The 21,561-nt window shown below is 38.8% G+C and overlaps 1 protein-coding gene and 1 pseudogene across 2 annotated transcripts in view; both read left to right on the top strand.

Moving 5' to 3' along the window:
* The window catches only part of LOC105508553, a 35,690-nt pseudogene extending 26,705 nt beyond the window's left edge, over positions 1-8,985 (top strand).
* Positions 8,986-18,847: 9,862 nt separating this feature from the next.
* Positions 18,848-21,561, top strand: part of ASZ1 (ankyrin repeat, SAM and basic leucine zipper domain containing 1) — a 64,419-nt gene continuing 61,705 nt past the window's right edge. The window contains exons 1-2 of one of the 2 annotated variants that reach the window (XM_011937378.1): positions 18,848-19,015; positions 19,432-19,531. Coding sequence is in view for 1 of the 2 variants with exons in the window: in XM_011937377.1 (XP_011792767.1) it covers positions 18,911-19,015; positions 19,432-19,531 (205 nt within the window). In the remaining variant the exon portion in view is untranslated. The remainder of the gene's footprint in view (positions 19,016-19,431; positions 19,532-21,561) is intronic. The other variant, XM_011937377.1, reaches the window with a different exon arrangement.

Raw genomic sequence — 21,561 nt, 5'->3', positions numbered from 1 at the left:
ATGTGTATCTTTATAGATGAAGTGTGTTTTTTGTAGACAACAGACCACTGGGTCTTGTTTTTTTCAGCCACTCTATGTCTATTGATTGAAGAGTTTAGTCCCCTTACATTCAATGTTATTATTGATATGTAGGGACTTACCCTTGCAATTTCATTATTTGTTTTCTGGTGGTTTTACAGCCTTCTCTTCCTTCTTTACTTTCTGTTTTCCTTTCAGTGAAGGTGATTTTCTCTAGTGATATGCTTTAATTTCTTGCTTTTTATTTTTTGTGTATTGTTGTATGTTTTTCTATCTGAAGTTACCATAAGGCTTGTCAATACTATCTCATAGCCCACTATTATTTTAAATTGATGACAACTTAACACTGATTGCATAAACAAACACACAAAAAGAAAATTAAAACTCTACACTTTAAATCTGCCCCCTGCCTTTTAACTTTTAGTTGTTTCTTTATGTCTTATAGCACTGTTTAGGCCTTGAAAAGTAGTTGTCATTATTAGTTTTCATTAGTTCATCATGTAGTCTTTCTACAGAAGTCAAGTTTACGTACCACAATTATATGTCATACTATTCTTTGTGTTTCTGTGCACTTGCTATTACCAGTGAGTTTTGTACCTTTAGGTGATTTCTTCTTGCTCATTAACATCCTTTTATTTTTATAGACTGAAGAACCCCCTTTAGCATTTCTTGTAGAACAGGTCTGGTGTTGGTGATATCCTTCAGCTTGTGCTTGTCTGGGAAGGTCTTTATTTCTCCTTCATGTGTAAAGGATATTTTTGCTGGATACACTATTTAGGGTAAAAGTTTTAGTCCTTCAGTACTTTAAATATGTTGTGCCATGATCTCCTGGCCTGTAAGATTTCCACTGAAAAGTCTGCTGCCAAACATATTGGAGCTCCATTATATGTAATTCACTTATTTTCTCTTGCTGCTTTTAGGATCCTTTTTTTTTTATCCTTGACTTTTGGGAGCTTAATTATTAAATGCCTTGAGCCGGTCTTCTTTGGGTTAAATCTGCTTGGTGTTCTATAACTTCATTGTAGTTGAATGTTGATATGTTTCTCTGGGTTTCAGAAATTCTCTGATACTATCTATTTGAATAAACTTTCTACTTCTATCTCTTTCTCTACCTCATCTTTAAGGTCATTAACTCTTAGATTTGCCCTTTTGAGTCTATTTTCTAGATCCTATAGGCATGCTTCTTTTTTTATATTCTATTTTTCTTTTGTCTCTTCTGTGTATTTTCAAATATGTCTTCAAGCTCACTCATTCTTTCTTCTGTTTGATCCTTTCTGCTATCAAGAGACTCTGATACATTCTTCAGCATATCGATTTTATTTTTCAACTCTAAATTTTCTTGATTCTTTTTAATTATTTCGATCTCTTTGTTAAATTTATCTGATACAATTCTGAATTCCTTCTCTGTGCTATCTTGAATTTCTTTGAGTTTCCTCTACACAGCCCTTTTGAATTTATCTGAAAGGTTACATGACTGTTTCTAGGCACCAGGATTGGTCCCTAGTGCCTTATTTAGTTCATTTGGTGAGGTCATATTTTCTAGGATGTTGTTGATGCTTATAGATGCTTATATATGTTTCCTGGATGTTGTTTATAGATGTTTCCTGGATGTTGTTGATGCTTACAGATGTATAAATAGGGCACTAGAATTGGTCTCTGGTGCCTTATTTAGTTCATTTGGTGAGGTCATGTTTTCCTGGATGTTGTTGATGCTTAACCTGGATGTTGTTGATGCTTATAGATGTTTCCTGGATGTTGTTGATGCTTACAGATGTATAAATAGGGCACTAGAATTGGTCTCTGGTGCCTTATTTAGTTCATTTGGTGAGGTCATGTTTTCCTGGATGTTGTTGATGCTTAAAGATGTTTGTCAGCATCTGGGTATTGAAGAGTTAGGTATATTTATTGCAGTCCTCATTGTCTGGACTTGTTTATGCCTGTCCTTCTTGTGAAGGCTTTCCAGGTATTTTGAGGGAATTGGGCCCAAAGCCCAATAATGCTGTGGTTTTTGCAGACTCATAGAGGTACCACCTTGGTGGTCTTGGATAAGATTTGGAAGAAGTGTCTGGATTATCAGGCAGCGACTCTTATTCTTTTCCCTTTCTCCCAAACAAATGGAATATCTCTCTCTATGCTGAGCCACCTGGAACTGGGAATGTGGTGATATAAGCATCCCTGTGGCCACCACCACTGGGACTGTGTGGGGTCAAACATGAAGCCAGCACAGCACTGGACCTTGCCTAAGGCCTTTGCCTTCAGAGTAGTGAGTTCTCCCAGGCTGTGGGCATGTCTCGAGATGCTGTCTGGGAGCTAGGGATTGGAGTCAAAACAACCTTGGCAATTTACCTGATGTTCTATTGTACTGTGACTAAGCTGGCACTCAAATCATAATACAAAGTTCTTCCCACCTTTCTCTCCTCTTTCTACAGACAGAGGAGCCTCTCCCTGTGGCCACCAGCACCATCGGTCCCCAGGGGTTCTGCCAGGCCACCGCCGATGTTTAAAGCCCAAGGGCTCTTCCACCCAGTTTGTGGTGAATGTTGCCTGGTCTGAGACTTCTCCTTCATGTCAGCAGGCTCCTCTTCTGACCCAGGGCAGGTCTATAAATGCTGTCCAAGAGCCTAGGCCTGGACTCAGGGACCTCTGCTTGTTGCTCTACCCCCACTGTGACTGAGCTGTTGCCTAGGGTGCAAAACAAAGTCCCCTTTACCTTCCCCCTCTGCTTTTCTCAAATAGAAAGAGTCTTTCACCATTCCCACCACAGCTAAGAATGTGTTGAGTCACCCCTGAAGCCAGCACGTCTCACAGCCCAAGGCCCATGGCATTCTCCCGGGTTATCACTGGTGGTTATTCAGAGCTCAAGGGCTCGTTAGTCATCAGGTGATGAATCCTACCAGGACTGGTCCTTCCCTTCAAGGCAGCAATTCCCTTGAAATATCAAGAAATATCATCCAGGAGTTAGGGCCTGGAATGGGGGCCTCACAATTCTCCCTGGTGCCCTATCCTACTGTGGTGGAGCTGGTATCCAAGATGCAAATTAAAGTCCTTTTGACTCTTTGCTCTCCTCTCCTCTAAGCAGAAGGAAGGAGTCACTTTTGTTACTGTGAGCTATGAGGCCTGGGGTTGGGGAAGGGATGGCTCAAGCACTCCGTTAACTGCAGCAGCTGGTATCTTCCTAGGTCAGGTGCCACCCCAGTTCACTGGCTCTAAGCCCAGCCTAGCACTAGGAGTTGCCTAGGAATTGTAGTCCTGTGCCCTAGACAGCCTTTCTAGTATACCTAGACCCCAGAGCACTTAAGCCCACAGTGGCGAGGCTTGCTGAGAAACTCACATTCCAACCGCTGGGATGGTGATTCACCTCTGGCTAGGGCTGGTCCAAATGCTCCCTCCCTGTGCAGGCACTGGCTGAGCCCAGCATGGCTTTATTCTCTGCTGTGACAGGGCAGCACTGAGTTCAATGTAAAGTTCCCCAGTCGCTGTGCTCTTCCCTCCCCAAAGTGCACAAATTCTCTCCCTGCACCACACTGGCTGCTGCTGGGGGATGAGGGAGGGGTGGCATCGGCGATTCAAGACTGCCTTCCTCAATGTCTCTTTCCACAATACGAAGTTAAAATTAGGTACTGTGATTGCTCACCTGATTTTCGGTTCTTGTGATGGTGCTTTTCTGTGTGAAGATAGCTGTTAAAATTTGGTATTCCAATGAGGGGGACGAATGGCATAGGCTTCTATTCCACCATCTTGCTCTGCTCTCATATAGTTTTTGAAGTTCAGGATTGTCAATTGAACAGTAGAGATAAACAGACCTAGTTTAAATCCCATCTCCACCACTTACTAAATTAAGTAAGTTATTAGCTCTATTAGCTGTAGTGAGGATTAAATGAGATATTAGCCATATAATATTTAACATAGTGCATGGCTGATAGTATACACTTTCTTTTTAAAGAAAACATATAAGCCAGGCACAGTGGCTCAGATCTGTAATTCCTGTGCTGTGAAAAGCCAAGGCAGAAGGATCGCCTGAGCCTAGGAGTTTAAGGTTACAATGAGCTACAAGAGTGCCACTGCACTATTATAGCTTGGCCAACAGAGCAAGATCCTGTCTCCAAAAGGAAAAGTAAAAGAAAACATACATACAATGGAATATTATTCAGCCATAAAAAGGAATAAGGTTCTGATACATGCTACAATATGGATGAACGTTGAAAACATTATGCTAAGTGACAAGAAAACATTACGCTTGAAAACATTGCTAAGTGATCAGACAAGAAAGGACAAATACTATGTGATTCCACCTACAGGAGTACCTACAACAGGCAAATTCACAGAGACAGAGAGAGTAGAGGTTACCAGGGGATAAGGGGTAAAGGGGAATGGGGAGTTTCTGTCCAATGGATACAAAGTTTCTGTTTGGCATGATGAAAAAGTTCTGGAAATGGATGACAGTGATGGCCGTACAGTATTGTGAATATACTTAATGCCACTAGAACTGTTATAATGGTAAATGTTATGTTATGTATATTTCACCACAATAAAGATAAAATTAAAAATGTTTTAAATGTGAACCATCATTTTTAACTTCCAAAAATCTGTAGGGAAGCTCTATGCCCTCATAAGATCATGTCCCCACAATTATAATTTGAATTATTTCTAGCCATACACCTTATCTTATACTTAGCCATACCAAAGTTCAACTCTCTTCCTTCTGTTCTCTCTCCTGGCATCTCAGACTTTTAAAACCTTTTTGTTAATTTTTTTCACATATAAAAGTCACTCATTTAATACAATTGTGAATGCAAAGATTTAATATAAGTGCTTGATCTGTAAAAAATTTAGATCAATGTCAGTACCTCGTACTGAGGAAGCCAACTACCGGTTTTCTTTTTTAAAAAGCAACTGTTCCAACTCTTCATTCCTGGTTTCTTAGTCAATTTCTAGATAAAATAAAGCATTTCCTCCAATCTTGTAGTGTATCTTTTTAAGAAACAGTTTGCGGGGGATGTGTGTGTGTTGGGAAGTGTGTGGGGATGATAGGGCACAGCAGGGAAAAGGGAGACTTTGTCAAAGGTATTTTTTCTAATGTTAATAAGTTACATCTAATTGTTCCTCTTTTTTTTCAAATAGCTATTTATCATTTTATTAAACCAAACCTGATTGGTTGGCATGATTTCCCATTACGTAAATCATACTGTTCACCTCCAAATAGATTGTGTTTGTTTAAATGTTCAACAATTATACCATTCATTACAAATTCTATCCGCTTCCCTGACCTTGAAGTAAAAATGGATAATCTGTAATCAACAAGGACCTCCACTGGAATGCTTTGTGTGGATTGATTACACAGAAGTTATTTGTAATGATAAGACATACATTTCAGTCAGCCAATGGTAGAATATTAATGTGTGCTTGGAAAAATAAAGCTCTTTGTGAATATCATCTTGCTAAATAATTTTGTTTCTTAATCTTCTTTTGTGTTTCCAATTTCTACCCAGACATTTTGTAGTACCTTCTTATTACTGTAGAGTATATGTATTTTAATCCTGGATGTACATGTAATTTGTTTCACAAAAACTACATATTATTTCCAGTATTTAAAGAGCTCCTGAAAAGCTAGAGGTACAACCCATAATACTGTGGAATAGGGAAAATATACGCTCTTTCATGGAACCTAGTATTCTGTTATCAAAAAGTATTCAAATTTTCTAATTTTGCAATTTTTACTATCAGAAAAAAATCTGAAGTATTAAACTTAATTCTATCCAAAGGAATGCAGTCTAAAATTTCCACTAGAAATCCCTGGGCCAGCAGTTCACAAGACTGATTACAAATATTCATCTATGTTCAACTTTAGAATACTGTCCATGAAAAGAACAGAGTGTAAGAACAACTGAACCCGATCACAAGATGCATTCATCATAGAGATCTACTGTATTGTACTATCCATTTACATGAGCAATTGAGGCACTTTATAGTAAGGAAAGAAATAACTGAGTAAACTCTCTTGGTCTTATAAAAAAAGAAGGCAGTGTACTGCAGTAGTTAAAAAATTGGATCATGGGCCTGGTTTAAGTCAGGTTTCCTAGGAAACAGTCAGGTTTCCTAGGAAAGCATGAGATGAGTTTTCTTGTCTAAGTGATTTCTCTAAAGAAGAAAAGTGAAGGAAGTAGGATAGGTCAGGAGAGGCAAGAATGTGGCTCAGTTAGAGACTAATTTCAGTTTGATCCCAAACTCAAATTCATTTGATCTCAAACTCATAGCTCAAATTTAGTGATTCTAGCAAGATAATTAAATTTCCTGACCCTACTAGGCTGCAAAATCAGCCTAACATGTAATTCTCAGGGTGATTTTCAGACTTAAATAAAATAGCATGAAAAGGCCCCACATTTTATAGGTGCTTAATGGTCATTCCATTTCCATCTTAAATATACCTTCCTCTTTGTGTTGCTGCTTTCAGTTTACCTTGCTCACAATACTCAGCAAGAACCTATGAAGCTTCAGAAAATCTATTCTTTAGTTCATTACAGTTTAAAAAATCACAGAAGTCTGTTCAACCTGGCTACAAGAACATAAGAAAAGTGTTGGCCATAAAGTCAAGTCAGAGCAAGGAGACAGCTGCTCCTCTTTCCCAAAATAAAATAAATACCATTCAATTGGCCCCTTTTTGAAGATGTTTGTTATCCATATAACGAATTATGAGAGACACGTTTCTAAAATTTTTCTCAGATGTCAAAAACATCCTACCTATATTACCATTTTATTTTAATGTGACAATTTCAAACATGGTTTTAAACCAAACACATGCAGCTTATAATGAGCTTAAATTTCTGTGTGCATAGAAATAAACATAAACTTTTCTAAACAAAAATGATATGTGCCAGTGGTCATTTTCTTCAGGTTCATAAAAACTGTTTTAAGAGCATTCTATGGCAGCAATAACTGCATAAATCCATTTTCTAGAGTTAAGTTGACATTTTTTACAACCTTGAAACACTGAAAAATGAAAGCTATTTTGACATGGTAGTAAACAATCAAGTCTACTAAAGATAAATAATCATCTCATTTTGTTTATTTACAAAACATTGTAGAAATGTTAAAATTGGGGCCTCATTTCCTGGTAGACCCTCGCCATCTAAGAACTCCTGGGTCTGTAGAGGCAAGTGACCTCAGGCCAAGCCCTGTAGGACAGACTCCATCATGGGTCCCAGATTGGGAGGAAGTGGCTTCTCCACTCTTGACTGTTAGGAAGGCTGCAGGCAGAACTCCTAGGTCTATGAGTGACCAGCTAGTAGCACAAGGCTGGAACTGGATGCCCTTTCCCCTTACTCCTGTTCACCAGACCCTCTAGTTTACAGGTTTTTATTACCTACTTCCCCTTACTGTTGCCCCTGGATCCTTGGGTTCAGAACATCTCTACTGCTTTGTGCTTAGAGCAGTAAAATGTAGTGCAATGAAAAACAATGTGGAACCTTTGAATTAGAATATCTGGCCTTTCAATTCCACTGAAGGGTCCTTGATTTAGGGCAAGTTGTTTTAATCTATCCAAACTTCAATGCCCTCACCTGTTGATATGGTTTGGCTCTGTGTCCCCACTCACATATCATCTTGTAGCTCCCATAATTCCCACATATTGTGGAAGGGACCCTGTGGGAGATAACTGAATCATGGGGGTGGGTTTCTCCCATGCGGTTCTCATGACAGTGAATAAGTTTCACAAGATCTGATGGTTTAAAAATGGGAATTTCCCTGCACAAGCTCTCTCTTTGCCTGCTGCCATCCATGTAAGATGTGACTTGCTCCTCCTTGCCTTCCGCCATGACTGTGAGGCCTCCCCAGCCATGTGGAACTCTAAGTCCATTAAACCTCTTTCTCTGCCCAGTCTCAGGTATGTATTTATCAGCTGTATGAAAATGAACTAACACATCTGTAAAATGGAGATTATAGCCCCACCTGTCACTGAGTTGTTTGTGATAAATTGACATAGTTCACGTCTCTCCCAAAATGGAATATGCCCTTTAGTTTGGAAAGGCATCCTATTAATTACTGACAGAATATCAGGAATATCATCAAATCTTGATGAATAAAGTAGATATAACTCATCTCTAGAAAAATTACTTATACTATTTATACCCTGGCATTTGAAGTACTTTTTATTTAGAACAGTAGTAAAAATGGATAAAGAAAGTGAATGATGATGGAAAACCAGACCAAGAGAATTCCTTGGACTTTTTTGAATACCTTAATCAAATTGAATTGTTAGAAATACAAGAATACCTTATTCCCACTGGTACTCAAAGTTTCTGAATAGGCAATTCTGATGAAGATGAGGAGCAAGATGAAAAAAATGAAGAGTGATATGAATTGCAAGAAAAAAATATGTGAAAAGATCTAAGTAAATTGCTTATTTGGGCTACTGAAATAAATCCACTTTTTAACAGGAGCACACCATAACCCACCAGACGTCCATAGAAAAAACTGAAAATCATGAACCGAAGGCATGTTTCTAGCCTTACTATAGTGCAAAGACTACTTTCTGAAAAAGCCAATCATGTGAAAAACACTAGGGACAAAGATGAATATACCCTTCTTCATTGAGCAGTCTACAGTGGACACTTAGATATCATCCATGAGGTGACTGCACAAGGGGCAGATGTTCATGCAGTGACTGTGGATAGCTGGATACCCCCATACAACGCTTGTAAGTGTAATAACAGTAGAGTGGCTTCTTTCTTCCTTCCACATGATGCAGCTATGAATGCCCAAACAAAAGGCCTCTGAACTCCGTTGCATCTTGCTTCGGGGAACAAAGATAGCAAAGATACCCTAGAAATCCTCCTGATGAACCCTTACATCAAACCAGGTCTGAAAAACAACTTGGAAGAAACAACATCTGATATCACGAAGAGGATAAGTATCTATTACTACCTCTTTAAAACCGTGGAAGGCTGTACAAATTTTTCACCTCAATCTTAACAAGGACGTAACCCTCTTACTTGAGGGTGGAGGGTAAGGGTTGAAAACTACCTATCAGGTATGACTACACTCAAAATCTAGGTGACAAAATTATCTGTATATCAAACCCCAGTGACATGCAATTTTTTCACCTCAATCTTAACAAATAAGTAACCCTCTTACTTGAGGGTGGAAGGTGAAAGGAGGGTGAAGGTTGAAAACTACCTATTAGATATGATTGCACTCAATACCTAGGTGACAAAATTATCTGTATATCAAACCCCAGTGCCAGTGTCATGCAATTTACCCATATAACAAACCTGCACATGTACCCCTGAACCAAAATAATAGTTGAAAAATTAAAGGGAAAAAAAAAATCTGGATAGAAACAAAAAGCATAAATATAAATATTCAAGAAAAATAAACTATAGCAAAAAAAAATTTTTTTAATCAATGTTGACTATCATAATATGAAAAAACTTAATAAAAATGACTTAATTTTATTATAAGAAACAAAATAACAATTCTAACAGAAACAATACTTGACATGAATCATATCTGTGAGTTTTTAATTTCAAAAAATAACAACAAAATATACATTACTTCCTGCATATAATTTATAATTACTCAGGGTAATTCATTTTATAAAATAGAGCTATAAAAATGTTTCAGAATTTCTAGTAACCAAGAGAACTAGCTTTCATAAAATATGGTATCTCAGAGACCATTGTTAAGACATTAAGAAACATTAAATGTTGAGTTTTAAAGTTTTAAACTTTTGCCTTGGTGAGAAAATTTGTAACGTTAACATTTGTTTCAATTCTTCTGCAATTTAATTAACATTTATCCTAAAGTAAAGACATCTATACTGGCACGTGTCTAAGGAAGTACAAATGGCCTGGCTCTATGTAAATCTAGGTTTAAGTCCCAGAACTTTTTGATACAAGCTTGATCTTGTATTCCCAATTATCAAAGGCAAATAATCACATCTACCTCTATTTCTCAAAGGATTTATGAGGAAATCAGAAGTATATAATATGTATGAAAATACTTAGAACTATTTGAAAGGGTGACTTTACAAATTCGAATTAACCATGTGGTTTATTATTATTGGCATAATTAGAAAGAATAAGAGCAATAGCACACATTTATTTAGTTTTATCATTAAGTAATGCACTGCCTATTATAATAAATATATCATTCATGAGAATGTAAGGAAGTTATATGGAAGATCACTCACATGAGAAGGCTCAGTGTTAAATCTGTCTGTGGCTTTATTTCTATACTATAGTAGAGTGACTGAGAAGAGAGTCGATTCTGGAGACAGACAGACCTCCTGAATCGATTTCTGGTTCTACATTATTTAGTTGTGTGACCATGGTCAAATTTCTTAACTTCTCACTGTCTTAGTTCCTCATTTGCAAAATGGTAATAAACAAAAATACCACTTTGATAGGGTTTTCACAAGAAAGACATGAATTTGTGGCAGTCACTGTTGGCTGTCTAATTCAAACCCTATTCTCAACCTTCTTTTCCTTTCTCCTATTCCGCTATAAAGGCAGAAAAAAACGTAATACCTGATTTCCCTACCTCCCTTGCAACTAGGAGTGCTAAGTAATAGTGCCAGCAGAGGAGACCTAAGCAGAAATCTGTTGGAGCTTCTAGGAAAGCTTTGGTTTTCCTGATAAAAAGAGACAGATGTACCCAGGTCCATCCTTTCCTTCCTTTTTCTTGTCTTTAACACAAACATGCTTCCTGGTCCTGGGAGTGACATCTTGCAACCAAGAGGATGAGGCCAAGAGAGCAATGTAGATGCTATGAGAAACCATTGTGCCACTGAACCAATGCCAGTTTCCACACTCCTTTTAACATGAAAAGCAATGAACCATAGGTTTTTAAGTGACCAATACTGAATACTGTCACTTGTAGCTAAAAGTATTCCTTAACTGATAAGAGTTAATATATGTAAAATGCTTGGAAATTGTTCTTAGTCATTGTAAATGCTCAATAAATTTTAGTTATTAGTATTATTTTCCAGTTAATGACATTTTGATATTACATTTGATATTACAATTGAATTTGAATAAGTGATATATATTTGTCTAATTTATGTATTCTTTCTTAAAATTTCAACATAGAGCTATGTTATTTAAAATTCATTGTATTTGATACACATGATAAATGATTCTCTCTTGTGAATAATCTGTCTAAAAGCCCATTTTTTGCTATCTACTTTAATTCAAGAGCCCATTAAATCTGTTGAGTTCTTTTTGGTTTTCATCAATACATTAGAATTTTAAACTGTTCTATAGTGAAGAAAGTTTTGGAAATGATGTTCTAAAATTTCATTAGTTACCTTTTAATACATTTTTTAAAACTTATAATTTTGCAATGTTTTTAACACTAAAATGTTCATGCATTTATGTGTTATTGCTCTTCCCCAGCAGTCTATTGGGACTACAGTTTACAAAATATAATTTTTTGTTGGAGTAAAGGTTAGCATAGTTGTAAGACACTTTTCTACCACACCCATATGCAGTGTAGTAGGGTATACATTAAAAATCTAGGAAGAAAAAAAAATGAGATAAAAATAAACAAGTTCCCTAGTTATTCAAACAATAAATAGACATAAAATCAAAGAAAATTATTCCAGGAAACAAATCATTCAATTGTGAATCTATATATCACTGTACAGTTACATTCATTTTAGAGTTTAATTAGCACTGTTTACATTATAAAGTCCAAACTGATACTCTTAATTTCAATATTTGACCTCCTCCCCCACACAGATACATCCCTACTTTTCCACCATTTTCTCCCGACGAAGTAAATGCAACAATTCACCCAATTGTTCAGGCTTAAAATTCCAATGTCATCCCTAACCAGCCTTTCCCTATCATCCCACTTCCAATGTATCAGTGAATCTTAATTGCTATCCCTACAAAATGTATAAATCCTGAATCTGACATCTAGCCACCTCCATGGATAACTGCTAGAGACTCAGTCTCCTACATCATCCTTTCACAACCATTTTCATTCATGGACTCCATACTAGAATATTTGAAGAAATAAAACAAGACGAATATTTTCATTTACTACTACTTCCTTGTAGTATATTAGTTAATGCTTCTTAGCCAAAATCCATCTTCATCATTTTCTGATAAATTTTTTCCTCTTTGTTTAAGAACTTGTTTTGCTCTCTAACCTAACCATATTCCTTAAAGAAGAATCCAGAAAAGAAGCCAGTCCTGTTTTCACAGCTTCTGTGTTCCTACTAGATTTAGACTTGTTGTCTGATATCTGTCTTCCACAACCTTTTCCAACCTTGGCTATATATTAAAATTACCAGGGGAACATTGAGAAATATCAACTCCTGGACTCTACTCTCAAAGATGTTGACATACAGTACACGGTTTCAACTGGGGTTGGCTAGAATTATCTCCAGGGGAATTCTAAGCAGCAGATAAGATTGAGAACCTAGACTATTATATTAGACTCTTAACTGGTGTTCCTGATTCTGCACTTGCTCCCATAAATAGTCTTTTCTCCTTGTAGCTAGAGTTACCTTTTAAAATGGTAAATCAGAGCCTTGAAACTTTCTATCACAATAACAATAAAACCTCAAAGAGGCCTTCCCTGAAATTCCTATTTTAATTCTGATTTGCTTCCATTATTTTCTATCTCCTTTACCTGGTTAATTTTTCTTTGTAGAATTTATCATTACCTAGTATTTAATTATGTATTTATTAATTTATCTTGCTAGACTATAAACATCTGGAGGTCAAGGATCTTGCCTTGTCTTCCTCACAACTTTATTCCTGATGCCTAAACAATGTAGTAGCAGCATAGTAACTATTTGTGGAATCAATTAATGCTGTATTTTAAAAAGCAGTTGCTAATCTTTCCCTTTGACTATCTTGTGCACATGATTTCTAATAACTGAAAAAAAAAATTGATTTACCAAAATGGTAAAAATTTACCATTTTTACCATTAAGAGACAATGAATCCCACTAGATCTCAGTCAAAATTAAGAATTCAGGATCCTAACAGAACTTTTTCAAACTATTGAAAATAAGAATTGTAAAAATATGATAACATTAACTTTAAAACAAATTCCCCGCAAAATCCACCATCATCATTTGTAATATTAAAACAAACTGTGTTAGCTAATCATTGCATATTGTCTGAGTGAAAGCTTTAAAGTTTAAAAAACAAACTCAGGAACTAGGAAGAAGAGCCTAAATCTGAGTAATAGTTATTACTGTGATACAGCTGGTTTCTCACCCTCTTTGTTTTACCAGTTTCCTGTCATCAGTGAACCAAGCAGAACACTGAAGTCATTAACCCAGTGTGTAGGTGGCATTTTGACCCACTCCAGGAAATCGTCTTGGGGGAATTCCCAAATCTCTTCAGACAAAACCAAATTACTGATTTCTTATCTGGCCAGGAATAAAGCTTGTGATTTACCTGTAAATGAATCATAGTTCATTCTGAGTCTGATTTACTAGTCCGAAGATGAAATTTCCTTTGGAAAGGAATGTTTCCCTCTACAGAGAGTAAAACAAATGGTGGAAACAAGTATTCCCCTAGGGAGAGAGTGCTTCTGTGAGCATTATACTTTCCAAGTAACATCTGAGCACCACTATGAGGCCCAACAGTCTGGTGTTAGTTTAGAATGTTCCACATCTATGACCTTGGGCAGGTGATATGACCTTCCTTTTCCTCAGTTTCCTGATCTATAAAATGGAGATAATGATAGTATTTACCTTAAAAAGCTATAGTGAGAATTATATGAATTAGTGACTACAAAGTGTTTAGAAAAGTGTCAAGGCACATGGAAGTGCTATTTAAGTATTGGTAATCACTAGCCTGGTGCAGTGACTCATGCCTATAATCCCACTACTTCCGGAGGCTGAGGCAGGAGGATCATTTCAGACCAGAAGTTTGAGATCAGCCTGGGCAATGCAACGAGACTCCATCTCAACAAAATTTAAAATTAGCCTGCATAGTGGCATGCACCTGTAGTCCCAGCTACTCAGGAGGCTGAGGTGGGAGGATTGCTTGAGCCCAGGAGGTTGAGGATGCAGTGAATAGTGTTCATGCCACTGCACTCCAGCCTGGGCAGCAGAGTGAGACCCTGTCAAAAAACAGACAAACAAAAATTGCTAAAAGCATAGACTGCAGAGCCAACTGTTTCCTGTCCTCCTGGGTAGATAATATTGGGCAGATAACATTACCTTTCTGTGCCTCTAATTCCTTCTGTAAAATTGAGATAGCATATACCTCAATAGGACTGTGTGAGTATTAAGTGACTTAATATAAGAAAAGTCCATAAAATGAATTTATTATCATTATTATTGCTGTGATTGTTATTATCTTAGACTACGATTCAGTGAAAGATTTTTGAAGCATTGATCTCTTCCATGTCTCCTGCTTCTTTGGTTACTATTTCTTAGGCCCTTGAAGTGATCCCTTTCCTTTAGTGGCTTCCTAAAGAAATAGTCAATCCCCAAAACAAGAAAAGTTCATTATTACCTACCTTCTGAAGTTTACTTCTACCATTTCAGCCATCTCAGCTGCAGCCTAGTTCTGAGCCCTTGCTGGAGAGCACACCCACAACCATCTAATCTTTGACAATCCTGACAAAAACAAGCAATGGGGAAAGGATTCCCTAGTTAATAAATGGTGCTGGGGAAACTGGCTAGCCAAATATAGAAAGCTGAAACTGGATCCCTTCCTTACACATTATATGAAAATTAATTCAAGATGGATTAAAGACTTAAATTGTAGACCTAAAATCATAAAAACCCTAGAAGAAAACTCAGGCAATACCATTCAGGACATAGGCATGGGCAAGGACTTCATGTCTAAAACATCAAAAGCAAAGGCAACAAAAGCCAAAATTGACAAATGGGATCTAATTAAACTAAAGAGCTTCTACACAGCAAAAGAAACCATCATCAGAGTGAACAGGCAACCTACAGAATGGGAGAAAATTTTTGCAATCTCCCCATCTGACAAAGGGCTAATATCCAGAATCTACAAAGAATGTAAACAAATTTACAAGAAAAAATCAAACAACCCCATCAAAAAGTGGGCAAAGGATATGAACAGATACTTCTCAAAAGACGTTTATGCAGCCAACAGACACATGAAAAAATGCTCAGCATCACTTGCCATCAGAGAAATGCAAATCAAAACCACAATAAGATACCATCTCACACCAGTTAGAATGGCAATCATTAAAAAGTCAGGAAACAACAGGTGCTGGAGAGGATGTGGAGAAATAGGAACACTTTTACACTGTTCGTGGGACTGTAAATTAGTTCAACTACTGTGGAAGACAGTGTGGCGATTCCTCAAGGATCTAGAACTAGAAATACCATTTGACCCAGCCATCCCATTACTGGGTATATATCCAAAGGATTATAAATCATGCTGCTGTAAGGACACATACACACGTATGTTTATTCTGGCACTATGCACAATAGCAAAGACTTGGAACCAACCCAAATGTCTATCAATGATAGACAGGATTAAGAAAATATGGCACATATACACTATGGAATACTATGCAGCCATAAGAAAGGATGAGTTCATGTCCTTTGTAGGGACATGGATGAAGCTGGAAACCATCATTCTCAGCAAACTATCGCAAGGATGGAAAACCAAACATCGCATGTTCTTACTCATAGGTGGGAACTGAACAATGAGAACACTTGCACACAGGATGGGGAACATCACACACCAGGGCCTGTCATGGGGTTAGGGGAGGGGGAGGGATAGCATTAGGAGATACACCTAATGTAAATGATGAGTTAATGGGTGCAGCACACCAATATGGCACATGTATATATATGTAACAAACCTGCACGTTGTACACATGTACCCTAGAACTTAAAGTATAATAATTGAAAATAATAATTTAAAATACAGAAAAAAAAGAAATAGTCAGTCCCTAAGAATATATTCTTGACCCTCTCATCTTATCCTATCCCTTCTCCTTTGATAACATTATTACTTTAATATGTCCATTATTACTTCTTAGGAAGTGACTTCTAAAGCTGGATAGCCCAGGCCTCTCTGGGGAACTTTGGACCTTAACTGGACATGGATGTTCCTTAGCTTTTTAGATGTGTCTCTGCAGAACAAACCTTACCTGTTTCCTCAAAAACTTTTCCTCCTTCTTATTCTTGTCTTACCAGCTTTGACTCCTCTCTCCCGCTCATCCTTTATATCCAGTCACCAAATCCTATTTATTTTTTTTCCAGCTTAAAATTTTAATTTATTCAGTTAATTTAAGAGCTAAGTGTACCCTCGGGGTTGGATTACATCACTGTAACATGGAAATGAGAAATGTTGGCTGGTGTTTTGAACACACAATATATAAACTTGAGAGTAGTTAATTGCTTAGTATTATCCACTATTTTGATTTGGAAACAGAGAAAATAAGTATTCAGCAAGGGAGCAAGGCATGTAAAAAGCCAAAGAGGAGACAAAATATATTTTGAGTTCAATAATGCATGCCAGTCCAGACTTATTGAATGTTGAATCCTTTGCTTGGTGCCTAGAAGTGTTCTTTTTTTTTTTTTTTCCAACTTTGATTTTAAGTTCAGGGCTACATGCGCAAGATGTGCAGGTTACAGAGGTAAACATGTGCCATGGGGGTTTGCTACACAGATCATCTCATCACCTAGGTATTAAGCTCAGCATCCATTAGCTAGTCTTCCTGATGCTTTCCCTCCTCCCAACCCCCACCCTGTGACAGGCCCCAGTATATGTTGTTCCCACCTGTGTCCACATGTTCTCATCATTCAGTTCCCACTTATAAGTAAGAACATGCAGCATTTGTTTTCCTGTTTTTGCATTAGCTTGCTGAGGATAATGGCTTCCACCTCCATCCATGTCCCTGAAAAGGACATGATCTCATTCCTTTTTATGGCTGCATAATATTGCATGGTATACATGTACCACATTTTCTTTATCCAGTCTATCATTGATGGGCATTTAGGTTGATTCCATGTCTTTGCTATTGTGAACACTGCTGCAATGAACATACACGTGCCCATATCTTTATGAAGGAATGATTTATGGTCCTTTGGGTGTATACCCAGTAATCGGATTACTGGGTCAAATCGTATTTCTGCCTCTAGATCTTTGAGGAATCATCACAGTGTCTTCCACAATGGTTAAACTAATTTATACTCCCACCGACAGTGTAAAAGAATTTATTTTTCCCCACAACCTCACCAGCATCTGTTGTTTTTGACTTTTTAATAACTGCCATTCTGACTGGCTGACATGATATCTCATTGTAGTTTTGATTTGCATTTCTCTAATGGTCAGTGATGAGCTTTTTTTCCATCTGTTTGTTGACCTTGGTAATATTCCTCTCCACTGCCAGGAAAGCTCTATTCTTCCACTCTTATATGGCTTGTTATTTAGAACTCTGCACAGGTCTGACTACCCTATCTAAAATCTACCTCTTACATTGAGACAGACCTTATTCCAAGCCTATTACTTCATTTAGTCCTCATAACAATTCTATTTGGTGGGTACTATCATCACCTCCCTTCTACAGGTAAGTTAGCTCATACCCAGATAGATGCTAAGTAAATCGCCCAAGGGCACACAGCTACAGCTAGTGATTCCCCCAGGAAACACCAAAGTGGTTTGATTTCAGAAACTGAGCACACTTGTTTCTTTTGAAGCACTTACAATCCACAATAGTGTTTTTGTTTCCTTGCACATTGTCTAACTCTACTTATTAAAGTCAGCTCCACGAGGCTCCATGGTTTATCTTTGACATTGTCTCCCCAAACCTAGTTGCACTTGACTGTACTAAGTAATCCCTAGCATTTATTGAATGAATGCATTTAGAAAGACAGATGTGGCCCCCAAATAGCTAAAGTACTTAAAAATACTTACCTCTGAGCCTCTGAAGTAAATAATTTCAAAATCTTTTATCAAAGAATCTGCAAGAAAAAAACAGCAAAAGCTTTCAAATAATAGTATATGGCTATTATTTTGAGATACATATAATATGCCCTGTTTCTTGGTAGATCTACTTTTCTGTGGTGGCAAAGAAATCACTGTGTTACCAACATCTAGAAGTTCTACCGTCTAGAACCTTTCTACATTTCTACCATGTAGAAACATGAGTTTGAGCTTGGGCCACTTTCACCTGGAGCTGTTTGAATTATTTGCTCTCTGACCGTTTAAGTCATTTCTTTCTTTCTGGCTCTTTGGATCCACTGTACCCGGAAACCCCCTCCTTTCATATTTTCCTCTAGGACATCTACACTATATAGCGGGGAAGTGTTTTGATGGTCTGAAGCTTCTAAATCTAAGATGAGATCTACGATCACATGAAATGAAAAGGAAGAATTCTTTGTGGCAGTATTTTCTCCTGGCTCCTTTGTCAGCTCCTACTTGTGTAAGGGCTTCTTGAATGTCTGAGTGGTGCTCCTGAGAGAGGTACTCCGAGGAAGAGTCCGTCTCCCAGGGGATACAGATTTAACAGACGTTTGGCAGGGGGCAGATGAAAAGGATGGCGGGGAAAGTCTAGTCTTACTTGCCATTAAATCCTAGTGTGCTCCTACCACAAGTAAGGCCTTCTTTGCCGAGCAAGAATTTCATCAAGCAAATACTTTAAAGAGGTCGAAAGGTAAGTCCCTGAGAGGAACTGGAAGTGCCAGCAGGAGCCTGGCGCACGAACTTCGTCACCAGTGTTAGACACACCAGGTTTTCACAAGAAGCCTCAAGGTTAGGGATGGTGCACGGAGATGAGCAGCAGGCCGCTGTGCGCCTGCGTTGGAGGGCTCCAGACCCGCGCGCTTGCACGTCGCTGCTTCCCGCGCATCCCTACGCACGCCCCACCCCGGTGCGCATGCGCCTGGAGAACTGAAGGACGCGCGTTGCCCACAGGGAGCTACCTTGGCTAGCATGGCGGCGGGCGCGCTACGCGGCCTGCCAGTGGCCGGCGGAGGGGAGAGTAGCGAGAGCGAGGATGACGGCTGGGAGATTGGGTATCTCGACCGGACGTCTCAGGTAGCAGAGGAGGCCTTGTCTTGACCACACCTGGTTTCGGCCTTCCCTGGCCCTAGAAGGGGAGGCCCAGCCTGGTGAAACCTCTCACTTCCTCGCATGCATTTCCCTTTTTCCCAGTGGAAATACGGGCGTTTGTACTTAAGCAAACCCGCACAAATTTCCTCCTGTTCCCCAACTCTGGTTACCACCAAATACGCTTCTTTAGGTCGTCGTAGCTCTTCACTTGGGTTTGGATCCATCATTACCTATTCCCTTGAAAGATAATTTTGGACACGAATTCTTTTCAAACTTTGTATCTTGGTCAAGATAAAGCCAAAAAAAAAACCTATGTACTTAACCAAACATCATTGTTTCCTGATGAGGTGGAAACAAAACTATATATAACAAGAATTTTTTAAAACTGTACACTTTTCTAGAAATTGAAAGGGCTGTTACCCATTGAAGAAAAGAAAGAAAAATTTAAGAAAGCAATGACCATCGGAGATGTTTCATTGATCCAGGAGCTCCTAGATTCTGGTGAGAGATAAGGACAGTTTCACCTGAACACAACTGTCTTAAGTTCGCAAGGATTCCTTATTTTTAAAAGATTTATGTTGCTTTTCTAATGGAAACACAACAAATGTTAATATAAGTTATCCTGCATAATATTCGTTGACTCTAAGTCCTGCCTGTCTTATTTTCTTACTCTCTCCTTACATTTGGAATGCCACCCTATTTATCTTCCATCAGTTCTTCCACCTCCTTCAAGCAAGAGGCCTACTCTAATCCTGTCCCACTCTGATCATTCTTAATTTTCTCTTCATTTACTCTACTGTAATGTTGTATGTTTCTTTTTTCTTTTCTTTTCTTTGGGTGGCGGGGACGAGGGGGAATGTTGTCTCGCTCTGCGGCCCAGGCTGGAGTACAGTGGTGCGATCTTGGCTCACTGCAACCTCCACCTCCCAGGTTCAAGTGATTCTCCTGCCTCAGCCTCCTGAGTAGCTGAGTCCACAGGCGTGTGCCACCACGCCCGGGTAATTTTTGTATTTTTAGTAGAGACGGGGTTTCACCATGTTGGCCAGGCTAATCTCAAACTCCTGACCTCAGGTGATCTGCCAGCCTCCACCTCCCAAAGTGCTGGGATTACAGGCATGAGCCACCGCGCTGGCCTCCTAAGGAATTCTTAAGACTCTCCTCCCCCAGTACATCTGCTAACCTTAAGTTGAGAAACACGGATTTTCAGGACTGAATCGATGTGAGAGGTGAGGGAAAAGGAAAAATCCTGATACAACGACTCCACAATGTCTGGTCTGGGAGTGCTTGGTGATCCTATTAACTGAAATCAGAAAAAAAAAAAAAAAAAAAGAAAAGAAAAGATACATTCAGGAGAAATGATGAGATGATGAGGTCAGTTTTGTTTAGTCTCAATTTGAGTTTCCTACAGTCATTCCCTTTCTGGTAGACTAAGCTGGAGGTGGAGATATTTGGTAGACAGCAACGTCTGTGAACCCGAGAATGTTGATGTGGCCATACAGGAAGAACACGCAAAGCTAAGTAAGAAGGGAAGTTAGTCGAGGAAAAACTGTCGGTGAATACAATTCCTGGAGAGTAGCAGTTAGCAAGGAGCAGGGTGGGGGATGGGGAGAGGAGAGCTAAGGAAGCTAAAAGAGGACAAACTTTAAGAAGAATGAAATGGGCAACACAGACCAAGTAAGATAAAGACCTAAAATAATTACTTGTATTTGGTAATTAAGATATGATAGTGATTTCACTCCACTGTAATTGCATAGTAAGTGAAATTTCAGTAGAGTGTGGGGGCAAAGCTGATCACAGTGCGTCTAAGAGCAGAGAAGAAGTGAGGAAATTTCGTAGCTAATAATTCAAGACTGTTCTGCTTTGTTGTAAAAAACGTAGTTGGAGGCGAGTGTACTTGAAAACAATGCAATAAACGCGAGGTGGGGAATTGAGGGAACTCATTCTTCACACCGAATGGCCTCAATTTTCTTTGTACTATATGAGGTAAGGTCCTCTGTAGAGACTAAGAAGGGCAGAGCTGGGGCAAATGACTTTGGAGGCGTGCTGAATGTTGGGAGAGGAAGCGGCCCAGGAAATAGACAAAAGGAAAACTCAGAGGTGCCGAGGACCCGGTTGAGGGTGTTTATGAGTTCAACGTAGCACCAAGCTCAAGGTTATGTGACTTTCTCTTCCAATTCTGCCCTGCAGAGTGTAAGACGCAGAAAATGCAGACGAAGGTTGACTTCTACTTAAATCCCTGTCCCCAGAAGCCCAGACGTACGGACTCGAAGGCCTGTGGCCAGATCGTGCGTGGGTGCCTACTACAGATTTATGAAAAGCACAGAAGGGCCAGCGTGTTTGCCTTCTAAGGCGTACTGTTCGTAGCGTCGGCATCCTCAGGCCTTCACGGAAATCGAGCCATTTTTTACAAGGAGTGGGGATAAACCTGGTGATCGGATGAGGGACTACGCGTAACTTTCTTTCTCTCCAGATCCATCCCGGAGGAGGCTGGGCGGGCGGACGGGCGGGCTGCTGCTCCGGTCCAGGGGTGG

This window comes from Colobus angolensis, unplaced genomic scaffold, assembly GCF_000951035.1.
Source record: "Colobus angolensis palliatus isolate OR3802 unplaced genomic scaffold, Cang.pa_1.0 Scaffold163, whole genome shotgun sequence".
Lineage (NCBI taxonomy): Eukaryota > Metazoa > Chordata > Mammalia > Primates > Cercopithecidae > Colobus > Colobus angolensis.
The sequence above is the reverse complement of the archived record's forward strand: the minus strand, read 5'-3'. Positions and strand labels throughout refer to the sequence as shown.